The following is a 12,909-nucleotide window of genomic DNA, read 5'->3' on the forward strand; positions in this document are numbered from 1 at the left end:
TTGTAACTGAACATGTTTACTTTGTTCTCACTAACCAACAGAAACCTCCGAAAAGTGTGAAAGCAATAGAAGCGGAAAGATGCCATGTTAAGTGTTTCATGCATGCAAACAGCTAATGATGGAGAACACGCTCTCTCTTTCTCTCTTTCCTTGACTTGTGGGACTCATTAGCACGTGCAGGAATGGCTGAATGCTTTTAGAGGCTGAAAGATGAAGCAGAGGTTCCTGGCAAAGTATTCCGATCTCCATCATATCAGATTCACTCCCGCTCCTTAAACCAGCCATTTCCCTTAGATTAGCTTCAGCTAGCCCACAAATCAACTTGTGTAATGCACCTTTTTTGTCCCTGATCGATTACCATGAGGCTAGGATCCGCTGCGGTAATCATCTGTTTAAACTGGAGGTAATCCCATAAAGAGTGTGTGCAATCCTTCAAATCATTTTGGAGAAGATGTTACGGGTGTGTCGGCGGGGGTGAGGTTAGGAATGAAGTCCAATAAGAGAAGGAAAGAAGTTTTACATTTCTCTAAAGCTTAAGTAACAATCAAAATAGCTTTTGTTTACGGCTAATAAATCCACATAGCTACTTAATAAACATTGGGGAGAAAAATCGTATTATATAACCTTATTTTATACAGCAAGGATGAATTAGATTCTATTTCAAATAAATGCTATTTTTTTTAACCTTCTATTCAAAGAATCTTCAAGAAACCCCTATTAATTGTTTTCAGCATTAATAATACTAAATGTTTCTTAAATCAGCATACCAGGATGATTTCTGAAGGATCGTGTGACACTGAAGACAATATGCTGAAAATTCAGCTTTGCATCACAGGAATGAATTACATTTGAACATTTAAGTCGTAATAATATTTCACTACATTTTTACTGTAATAAACGCAGCCTTAGCAAGCATTACTGACTTATTATTCTTAAAGTTGTGTGTCAAACTTTTTTTAACAAACAACACATTGCTTTCATTTCATTTCATTTGACCCAGCCTAAATGGATATTGAACACTGAGAAAATAGCATGAGAAGTACAGCTGTATGCTATTCCAAATCAAAGCTATTCACGCACACACACACACCACTCTGTGTTTCTGAATGATAGCGAGGGTGTGATTTCCGGCCCGTGACCCATGACTGCATCCATCTATCCATCCACTCCCCTCTCCCTCCTTCCTGACCCACATCAGAGAGTTCAGCCAAACCCTTGGGGAGGTCACCTCTTTTCTGCCCCATTCTTCCTACTGATAAAAAGGTGGCTGTTTTCCATCCTTGATAGCAAGCCTGCTGTACAAACATCACTAAGACACAGATAAAAGCAGAACATCTGAACAATTCAGTCATTCAGTGACCCCTCCATCTGTTAAACTTTCCCCTAGCTGGAAATACCTCATTGCGTCATTTCTACTTTAGTCCCAGGTTGGCTATTGATTCACATATCGCATAAAAATGGCGAGATCTGATTGGTTGGCTTTACGCAACTTGTGGAATTAAGAATCAGAATCAGAAGATCCCCGTAATGTGGAGGAAAAAATCTACGCATTCTGGTTAGAAAATGTGAGTGTGATCATGCGCTGCAGTCGATCAAAATCGGCTGTGAAAGCCTTGAAGAGGACAAGCTCATTAGTCAGATTATCACTGGACAAACCTTATATCCGCATTCTGATTGGTCAGATGGCCTGTCAATCAAGCTCCCCGTGAAGGGTCACTGATATTGCTGTTCTGGACAAGATCAATTACTTCAAACGCAAAGAAAAATGACAAAATACAATATATATATATTTTATTATATTTTTTTTTACAGACTATAATAACGCTGAAAAAACTATTGTAATACATTCCCTTTGAAGCCTAACGCTACAATTGCATTTTTTTTCTCCAAGCCACAGCAAAACTAACAACAGCTGCCAGGATGTTTTTCATCAAAGTGTGTTGTAATTAAGTCCCTGTGGCATTCATCATTGCAAAATCTCTCATAATTCGTCTTTATTTGCAGTAATTAACTGCTCCAATCACAGTCAGCTGTCCGGTTGATAAAGCCGTTAATTAGAACATCACAATGTGCGATTACAGCTTGTACAACACAGTCAGCAGCTTTCAGCCAGTGAATTGTGCTCAGACCTGTGAACCCCGAGCCAATGAACATTAATGACTTCTCTGCACTGAGGAGTTTTGCATATAAAAGACTAACAAGTACGTCCAGTAATAGTAACGTAGTGGGGGCTTGTTTATTGCTGTTAGAGAAGCCATCTATCCACGATGTGCATCGCATATACAAACACGCTCTCTCGATTTCAAGCCCCAGCACATGGAGGATTTACACAGTTCAGTGATCTCAGGGTCAGCAGGAAATCAATGAAGAACCGAACGAGCTGAAATGATAATGGACGTGCATCTGGAGGCCTGGAGATGTCTACAGGCTGTTTAGTTTCAGCAGAAGGTCTGGTCCACATTGCATTTATACAGAAACCCACAATCAGACATAGGTCTATTCACGCCAAAAGCCTACACCAAGTGATAATAATATTCTGTTTATTATAAGCTTGAGCTCATTAAGGTCACTTGGATTCTGATTGGCTGGCATGGTTTTTATGAATCTAATCTAATAAAAAGAAGTTGGCCGTTTTCACTGGGAAATTGAGTAAAAATGACACATACTGCATGCATGCATAAGTCGTTTCAAGTAAGACACGTTTAGAAAATTGACAGGGTGAATCTTCCTTTTCACTTTCCACACACAATTACACAATAAACACCAGAAAAATAATAGAGATGTATATTATGTGATCAAAATGTCTGGCATGCCAGGCCAGTCGGTCACTTTATAAAGAACATTACGTATATGCACACATAATTATTCACTGAACGCATAACTCACATTCCGTCATCGTTTTCATAAATATGATTTTTCGTAGTTCACACGAAGATGATAACGGTGTTGTTTTCAAAAGGGTGTAAACAAACAGACATAACGCTTAACGCATAAAAGTCAGGTTTTAAAATCAGGTTTCAGTTTAAAAACGCCCCATTAATTAAGTTTTTACTTTCCTCATCCGGATTCATTCAAGGCACGCTGACTTTGAGCATTCAACAACGCTAGGCTAACAAAAATACTGTAAGTAGCAGTCCGAACATGAACTGATTAGCTAAAGTAATAAAGTCCAATGAATTGAAATTTCCAGAATTAGCACATTTTCAATTTTTATTCTTTTTTCAGCAGCTTAACAACACAGAGGGATGGATCTGCACTGATCTAAACGTTCTTATTTATCTCCATCACTCCACTTAACTGTATGCCCCTCCTCCTCGTTTTGCATATTAAAACCATATCCTTCACAATGGCTTGATTTCTGCTGCATGATTCTGGGGGGGGGGTTGCTATGGGAACCACTCCACCGGACAGCTCATAAAGGTGCTTTTATGGAGAGAGAGCACTCTGATCTCTGCATTCAGATTTATAATTGGTCCTTCAGCAGTGAAGGTGAGACGAGGAGGAGCAGAAAGTCAGCACACTCCACCCCCTGTTCCTCTCAAAGCCCCCGGCATGTACGATAAATCACACTCTACAATCAATAATTCACACATGCTCAAGGAGGGGGAGGAGGTCAACGAGACAATTAGAGACAGACTCAGATAAAGAGAGGAGCATGCGGAGAGATAATGGTGACTAGGGGGTCTCCCTTACAGTTTAGTATCGTATTTTTTTCTTTTGGTATTAGCATAACCACTCAATATCTGTTTCTCAATATCTCCATCCTGAAGAACTTTCGAACATCATCTGTGGCATTTGCTCTTCAAACAGGACATTTGGGCAAGGCATATCAAAGGGCACACCTTATTTAAAGCAGCCAGCAGAGTTCGGTTCATCACAGCCATGAAACGAAGGTGCATTGAAATCATAAACTGATGAGTGACAGTCAAACTTGACTGAGCGTTTAATCTTCATCTCTATTGTTAATAGAGCTTTATAAATAAAGCTGACTGACTGTATGAGGACATGAACACATAAACTTTATCCCCAGAGCTGCTTTAAGAGTAATTTCACCAGCATTTTACCATTTGATGAAAACATCACTTATAATAATAACAATACTCACTTCCTTTTACACAGTAGAAAGTAACTCTCTATAATAATAAATTGCATTGCTGTTATTAAAACATTATTTAGGGAAATGCACAATACCAACATTTTTAAATAGTAAACTCTGAAACATTTTGCTGTGTCAAAAATAAAAGAAACTGTTACTTTAAATATGTATTTAACCCTAAAACACAGAATCCGGTTAAAAGTATATCGGGTAACTCAAAACGTCCGAAAAGATGAAAGATTTTATTTTATTTGTGGAAATAGTTTTTTTTAAGGTAACATCACTGATAGTCATGATTGACAGGTTACACTTGAGCTATGGCTAACGTTGCTAAGCTAACTTATAGATGTTAGCTAATAAAATAGATGTAACTTTCCCTCGTGTGCTGCTCTTTTTCTTTTGTCTCCTTCACTTCTGCGGAGTATCATATGATCAGTCACCTTTCCCCTCAGAGCTATTGATCAGCATCTGGGTGAATGACTGGCCTGCTGTTGCACTCAACGCAGGGGCTTCGCTTTTTCAGAGCGCGGTCAATATCCATACTCAAGGCATCAATCGACCCTATTCAGGAACGTCTTGTTGTGGACTCAGCACACAGGTGGTCAAAATCAGTTGTCGTGGCTGAGTAATGATCCAAAAAGACCAAATGCACCCACTTATCAAAGCCTGCTAGCTTAGCCACAATGCATTATTCACAAAGTTAACCTGATTCGTCTGTTCTGAATAGATGCTTTAGATCGCTGATATCAGCAGCTGCGCACGCTTTCCGTTATACTTCAGCGTTTGTTTCTCGGTGCCGTGATATTAATTTAGCCCGTCCTTGTCCTGAAGATGCTGTTTGTTGGCATTACACTCAATGTTCATGTCCTCCGAGACGACACTCTTGTTTGTCATCTAGCCAGTGCTCAGAGTCAGACACAATGAGTTAGCCACGGCCTGACGGGACATCGAGATTGAGAGAGGGAAAGTACAACACATTTCGTCTGTAACTCCACACTGAAGCTCGGGATGTCAGTAAATGCAGATGGAGGTCAGAGGTCGAGGAGATCAGTTGGTTGTTTGCTCGCTGGTGGGATGTTGATAAAGCAGCGATTCATATGCACTGACACAGTGTTGACTTGTGCGTGAATAAGCACAGATATGGAAATTCAAATCCATCATTGAGAATGTCTGGGATGTGAGTAAAACATTACATCCAGCTCCTCCATTTCCATTTGCCCTTCATTTTCATTTCAGTCTGATGCGGATGTTTTCGTCCCAAGCAACTCGCGGCCATGGCACGAGCGCAAATTTCATCTTCGGAGGGGGGGCAATGAAAATGCATTTCTCAAGAGCAATTTTTACAGACAAAATTGTACTTGTGCGCATAAAAAGTAGATAATCGTCTTCAGCAAGCTCAGCGATCTACCACTTAACATCATATTGAGCAAAACACAGCATTACATCTTCAATATTAGCCTAATATAAAAACAAGTCACCAAACAAATACACCCATTATTTTCCGTGAGGGCTCGTTTAGTAATGACTCTGCATCGTCTGTATTGAAGAGAAAAGAATCAGAATGCTTGAAGTAAAATAGTTCAGTGTTTGAAGTACGTGTGATACTGCTCCTCCCCCCTCTCGCTGAATTCTGCCTGCGGTTACAGCATGCTCAGTTTCATATATTTAGTTATGCGTAGCCTTTCAAAACACACTCTGATTGCACAGGTGCTCGGAAACACGCACACAAGAAGCCCTCACAATATCAGTTAAGAATTTATCGACATAAAATGTATTTGTTATTGTTTAAACTAGTGTCTCCAGTAGTTTATTGTTGCTGTCGTTCCGTCTCTTCAGTTTGCTAACACTTTATTTCCCTTAACTAGTTGCTTATTAGCATGCATATTACTAAAACATTAGCCATTTATTAGAAATAACTGAGCATATTAATGCCTTATTCTACATGAGCTTAGTCTACATCCCTACCTAATATATAAAATTAACAAACTATTAATAAGCAGCAGATTATGAATTTATTGAGGGAAAAAGTCATAGTTAACAGCGAATAAGTGTAAAAAAAATCGCAATTCGTTTTTCATTTTTGTGTTTTCCATTTTAATGTTTAAGACGTTTTGCATGTAGTTTATATTACTGAAACAAAACAGCATTTTATTTCAGCTAATGTTCGCTGTATTTCAAGCTACTTTCTTAGTTAATGGTTTGAGTTTTAGTTAAGTACAATACCCCTGGTGGTATGATGAAATTCATTGTTCTAGATCTGCTGCCATCCTTCTCTCCGCTGGATCCCTCATCGGGTCTTTCTGAGTGCAGCAGAAGCATTAAGTGGTAATGGACCTATGTGTGTGTGTGTGTGTGTGTGTTTCTGTCTTTCTCTGATTCATTCCACTAATTACTCTTAATACCAGCCTGAGTGCATTAATGAAAAGTTGTTTATTCAGAGTACATGGACTGTGTGCGAGTGAGAGAGAAAAGAGGTGGCGTCCTTTGTTTTATAAATATTCATCTGCTTGTCTGGCTGGGGGATGCACATTGGGTGTTGGGCTGAATCGTATGCAAATCGGCTGATAAACAGCGTCGCACATCCCTGCCTTTATTTGTCTGGGAAATAGAGGCGGCCGTCAGGTCTCGTAAAACCGTCGGGTGTTTCTATCTCCCCTAGCTGTCCTGAAACAGCCAACAGGGGCAAATTAACCTTTACAGGAGGGCAAAAGGTTCCATCAACATACCCAGTGAACCCCTGCAGCCCCGTAATGACACCTCTCCAGCAAATTAAACCACAAATTACCCCGTCCGAACGCCTTTTTCCTGCCCTCCCGTGAGGGTCTTTGACTTTGCGGAGTCAGCTGGTGCATGTTTCCGTGGCTTCTTGTTTCCGCTGGGAGCGCTGTTTGTTTAGATAATCTGGCTCTCAGCGGGGAGTTAAGAGTAAAAACACATGACATGTCAACGTTACTTTTTCTTACAGACGGACCGCGAGGAATAGCACGCCGACTGGACTTATATAAAGCACGTGTGGGTTCGATATGAGTTAAGCTCTTGTGACAGCATCATTGGCATGCTGTCGATTTCCTCAGAAAATCATTTAATCTTATTTGTCAGTTTGCAAAAGCAAGCAAATTGTTAACAGTAGCAGGGTTAAGCTAAAAATGGTTCCATTTTGTAAAAAAGAAAAATCGCAGAACCAAATCTTGAAATATGAAATGCTTCCTGCGCTATTTTCAAGGGAGACGCAACACCGATAGCGAAAGCCACACGACAGCGACACGTCGAGCCAACAGTCGCTCAATGTCGGCTCGTTTTTAAGATGTTTCCCAATTCAGAGGCTGCATCCTTTAAAGACTGGATCTGACGACCAAATGTGTCACAAACGAGCACCGAAAACTGTCCCATTTCAAAGGCTCCTTCAAAGGCGGCCTTGAAATGTGTCTTTTGATACACAGGCCATGCAGGATTCAGGATACAACTAATGGATCTTTTGCAGGCCAGACAATCTCAAGATTCACTGTGCACTGGATATGTCAGGGGGTTTTGTTGTTGTTGAGGTAACTGGCTTTTAACATTAACAATTGTTTAAAAACAAAAAAAAAATTATTATGCACATAAATGGACCATGGCTGATATGGAAGCGTTACATTTTTAAAATATTTCCATGAACACAACTTTAAGATCGTTTGTGCTGATCTGTGCAATGTTATTCTCAGTCTTTTAACTCCTATCATGTCCATGTACGCCTGTAGAACCTACAAATTTTATCTGATAACTGCAAGCCAATGTTAAGTTACATTTAAAAGTAATACATCACAATATTGTGTTACTCCAAAAAAAAGTGACTAATTGCATTACTTAGTTACTTTTTATGGAAAGCAATGCATTGTGTCGCTTTTTCTAATCTGGGATGAGCTTGCATATAATAATTTTTTTTATATTTTTGGCAGCTGTAAAAAATTAATAACCATCAGGCTGAAATAATTAGCATTACATATTTGAAAAAGTAACTCATTTTAAAGGTAATGCATTACTTTACTTGAAAAACGTAATCTGACTGCATAACCTGAGTTACTTGTAATGCATTTCCCCCAACACTGATACATGCTTATCAAAAAAAAAAGATGCATCTAAAAAGAATAGTAACCGTTTATTTTAGGGTCTCTAGTTGCATGCAATATTACTAGAATATTATCCATTTATTAGCACTGATTAAGCACATATTAATGCCTCATTCTACACGGCCTTACTCTACACCCCTAATCCTAACCAGTAGCAACTTCCTTACTAAATATTAATAAGCAGCAAATTAGGAGTTTATTGAGAGAAAAGTTGTAGTAATTCATTAATACATCCTCCCTATTCTACAAAAATGCTTTAAATAGATACTATAGACTACAAATGTAAGTTCTCAATGTAAACCGTGTTTGGACCAAGGTTTTGAATGGAGAACTTTCCTTTAATCTGTATGTAAAAAGATCAAAGAGGTCATATACGTTATCTACTCAACATTCATGCCTGGATTCGACGTGTGTGTGTGTGTGTGCGTTACGGGTCAGAAGTCAGAGAGTATCCTCCTCCTGACCTCATTACCGTATCTTTCCACGAGCCTCTCGGCCGTAAAGAGGTCAAAGCCACTGCCGTTTATTACCCACAGTCCATCAGTCACTTTCTCTGTTCAGGGGCTGTCAAACACACACCATTAAGTGTGTCTTTCTCTAGTCAACAACGTGTACAACACTGCGAATACAACTCTCCTTTTTCCGACTGATTAGTCCGCTTTTTCTGGTTCACTTCAAAGAGTCTCTCGATTTCTGTCCTAGTTTGACTCATCTCTTAAGGAAAGAGATACTGTAGAGGAAATGTATTGCACGAGGCAGTGTTTTGTGTGCGTGCGTGCACTTTCAGAAATAATCTCCACCTCTAACATACTTAAAGGATTACTTCACGCAAAAATGAAATTTACTCACACTCATGTCACTGCAAATCCACGACTTACTTTCTTCAATGTAAAAAAAATAAAATAAATAAAAAATAAAGCAAAGGGACCGAAAACAACATAACACGATAAATAAGATGTCAAAACGCTTGGCCGTTCTTTAAAATTCCTCGTATTCAGCAGAAGATTTAGAACAAGAGTCCCATTCTTTGGTGAATTATTCCTTTAAGTCAAAGAAAAAAATTTTTAAGCCGCTTGTTAACAAAAGAAAGAATTTTTAATCAAGAAAACCTCATTATTAGGCTTTGCCTGGATACAGATAAAATTCCTCCCAGGTTCACCATGAGTCCCTGCACGGCCCGATCATGCGAGAGAAGCGGTAATGAGAGACGCTTCGTGGAGGAGAACGTCTCAGAATTACAATAAACACCATAACTCTCCGATTCATTCCAAACGTAGTGGTTTCCAAGTCTACGTGGAGAATGTTTGTAAGAAGAAAGCCAGATCAGCTCACCACCAGGGAGTCTTTAAACCAGCTGCTGACAGTTTCATGTGCTTTTAAACAAACTCCTCGTCTATTACTGCTAGAGCGGAGATATGGAGGAGGAGGAACCAAACCAGATGTTCCTCAACAGCTACAAAGGCTGAAGTTCAAAACGGTTTATGTGTGTCTACCTGTGTTTCCCATGCTCCTTTCTTTCCCTTATCCGGCGCAAACAGATGTGTACAGCTCTCACGAATGATTTCAGATCAGTGGAATCATCTCCAGTGTGTGGAACTGAGAAATGAGGAGCCATTCAACCAAAAAGTAAACTTGTCCATGCCAACTTTTCCGCCGTGATGCTAGGGCATTGCTAGATTGCTGCTAAGGTTTTCTGGGTAGTTTGCTTATTGGATTCACACGTATCTCACGTTCAAAATGAAAAGGAAGCAGCAACAGATCTTTACTTTCGCATTGTGACTATCACAAACGATTTAATCACGATTAATCACGTGCGAATAACGTTTTTTGTATACACAATGCATGTGTACTGTTATGTTTATTAAATATATATCTAAGAAAAACTTTTATTTATTAAATATATATTTATATTTTATATATATATATATATATATATATATATATATATATATATATATATATATATAATTCACAAAATATCATTTTAAACTATTTTCTGTAATTAATAAACAAAAATTGCTGCATATTAATTTTGGAAACACATTATGAACATGCAACATAAAAATATTCATTTTGAAATTTGATACATTTTGCCATTAAGTTATCATAATAATATAGATTTTATTAAAAAAGCTCTAACAATGTCCAATAGCCAATATAGCACCAACATATCCCTAATATTGGTCTCCAGACAAAACTCATGTGCTTCCTTCATCTGTTTTATAATCTGCCTGGTAAAACTCATCTGATCACTTCAAAGTAATACCATAAATCTCCTCAACAAGCCACGGCGAGGAACAGATTACGAGTCGGAGTTTATTACTTAGCGTTAAGGGTTTCTTCAAATCTCTAACCTCAAGTATGAGCAAGACGTTTGTCTCAAGCAGCGCTAATAAATAACAGCATCAATCCATCCGATAAATTATTAAATCAGCCTAAGAGAGTTTCGTGACATCTCTCCACCGAGAGCAGCAGTAACATCAGACCCTTGGACATCAAGATAATAAGATCTCGCAGCAACACAGAGAGCAGAACCGCATCAAAGCGCGGGAACGTTTCCCTGAGGTGCCTGAAATGAAAGGAAGACGGACCCTGTCAGGCTCAGGAAGGGCCGGAGGTCTGACAGCAGCCGACGTGCAGACACGCATGCATGCGGGCCGAGGAGAGTTACACTTCTGTCTTTAGGGGGCAGCAGGTGTCAGCGGTTTTTTAATGCTCCTGTCAGAGAGGATTGTGGGGAGGATGGACGGCGTTTCTCAAGCGCCGCCACAGGTACCAGAAATAAAAGAGGCGGCTGCGGTGTCAAATCTGAATAAGGTGCAATCGGTCTCCAGCAGCTGTTCAGCGGTGCAGGCGTACATTGCCGTGGGATCAGTGTAGTCGTCGAGGCTGGGATTGAAACGGCGCAAAAAGCAGCTGCAAAGACTTTCCGCATGAAAACGAGGACACGATTCCGAAGCCAATATAACTAACAACTTCTACGAACACTTAAGCTAGGATGGAGTCTCAAAGTGAGCTGCAATAAAGATTAAGCGACGATCGCGGTATAACAGCTTCTTGGAGAGACGAACATCTCTCTCTCTGACGGGAACATGGGTAGATCTAACTAATGACTAACCGCTGAAAGCTCCTGCCAACTCTTTCTAGAGTGTAAACAGATCAATTTAACGCCGAGGGGCATGCCGTGGGGTCTGAAGAGTCCTCGCCGTGTCCTTTCACATGCTAAACCATTGTTCGAAAGCATCCGAACGCGGGATCCGCTGCGTCAGCACGGGCAGATATTTACGGAAACTTCATCACGAACACGCTCTTCATGTTTTCCACCCGCTGTGAGGTCAAGGCCGCAGAGATCCGCGTGTTTCGGAGGTTTTTTAAGGGTAAGCTAATTATCTACGAAACTGTGGAAGCGGCAGATCTTTTCTTCAGTGTTATAAAGTACATCAGACAAGAAAAAAAATACACAATCCATTTATTAATCCGACGTACATCGTAGACGCCGGAAGACCGAGTTTTGACATTTTGATTCAAAAGTATGAGGGCAAAACGTAACGCAAGCATTCATTGGACCTGTAAGACGCGTATAGAAAATAAAGTGGGTGAATTTTTATGTCATGCCGACTTAAGTGGTGGTGAATATTTTGATGTGACAAACATGACATGCAGAATCTGTCACTCAAATGGTTTTAGATCATTTACTAACAACACAGCAGAAAAAAAACATAACGCCTTTTACATTTATTTCATGTTTGATGTGGAAAGCAATTCTAATTTTACTGTCTGATGGTGGTGAAAAGTTAACGGATGGAGTTCAAGATTAATTTGAAAGCTTATTTTTTATAATAATAATAACAATGACGTGCCAGTTAACAGTATTTTGAAAATGTGTACATTTTCTATTTTCATATATTTAATAGTACGCTGTAACATTTATTTGACACTGCATGAGAGAAACCGACTGTGCTGACACTTCTGTGAGAAAAAGAAAATCTGTTTAACAAATTCAATACAAACAAATCCTTGGCGTATGAAGTTGTGTATTCTGTTCTGTCCCAGTAAAAAAAAATCAGTGCGTAACACTATGAGAAAAGTTCTCCTGGGTTGACTTCAACAGTGGAAAGGCATTAAACTGAACATAAAAGTCTTTTACAACTCTGGGCTATTTTATGGAGGGGCCAACTACTTACAACACATGTTAACTCTCAGATCAAGACAAAAGAGTTCAAGCACACACAGCGTTTAAACGGTGTATTAAATAATGTATCCAGCGACATAACGAAAAGGCGTCCTATACGGCTATAACACGACCGGCTCACACGCGCGTTGGGAGCAGGCGTAATTACGCATTTATAAGAAAACAAACTCACCAACTGAAACGTGCACAGGAATATAAGGGTGCACCGTCCGCTGCAGCAGCCCATTGTGTTAAACGCGATAATGAGATCCTGAATATATGAGACTATCAGCAGAAAGTCCTAAACAAACACAGAGAAGCGCGTCAGTCTCTGTCCGACACAAAGCGGCTCCGTTCCCATTGTTTCCAGCGGCGCTGAGTGAAGCACGCGTGGAAGTGTGAGCCGAGCACTGCTGTGGCGCGAGGGTGTGTGTGTGTGTGTGTGTGTGTGAGAGAGAGAGAGAGAGTGTGTGTGTGTGTGAGAGAGAGAGTGTGTGTGTGTGTGTGTGTGTGAGAGAGAGAGAGAGACTGGGAGA

At 39.8% G+C, this 12,909-nt stretch overlaps 1 protein-coding gene across 2 annotated transcripts in view; it reads right to left on the reverse strand.

Annotated features, from left to right (window-relative positions):
- Positions 1–12,909, reverse strand: part of nkain4 (sodium/potassium transporting ATPase interacting 4) — a 49,094-nt gene extending 36,185 nt beyond the window's left edge. Inside the window, exon 1 of one of the 2 annotated variants that reach the window (XM_043225309.1) lies at positions 12,567–12,909. In XM_043225309.1, coding sequence (XP_043081244.1) covers positions 12,567–12,620 — 54 coding nt within the window. In that variant the 5' untranslated portion in view covers positions 12,621–12,909. The remainder of the gene's footprint in view (positions 1–12,566) is intronic. The other variant, XM_043225310.1, reaches the window with a different exon arrangement.

This window comes from Puntigrus tetrazona, chromosome 23, assembly GCF_018831695.1.
Source record: "Puntigrus tetrazona isolate hp1 chromosome 23, ASM1883169v1, whole genome shotgun sequence".
Lineage (NCBI taxonomy): Eukaryota > Metazoa > Chordata > Actinopteri > Cypriniformes > Cyprinidae > Puntigrus > Puntigrus tetrazona.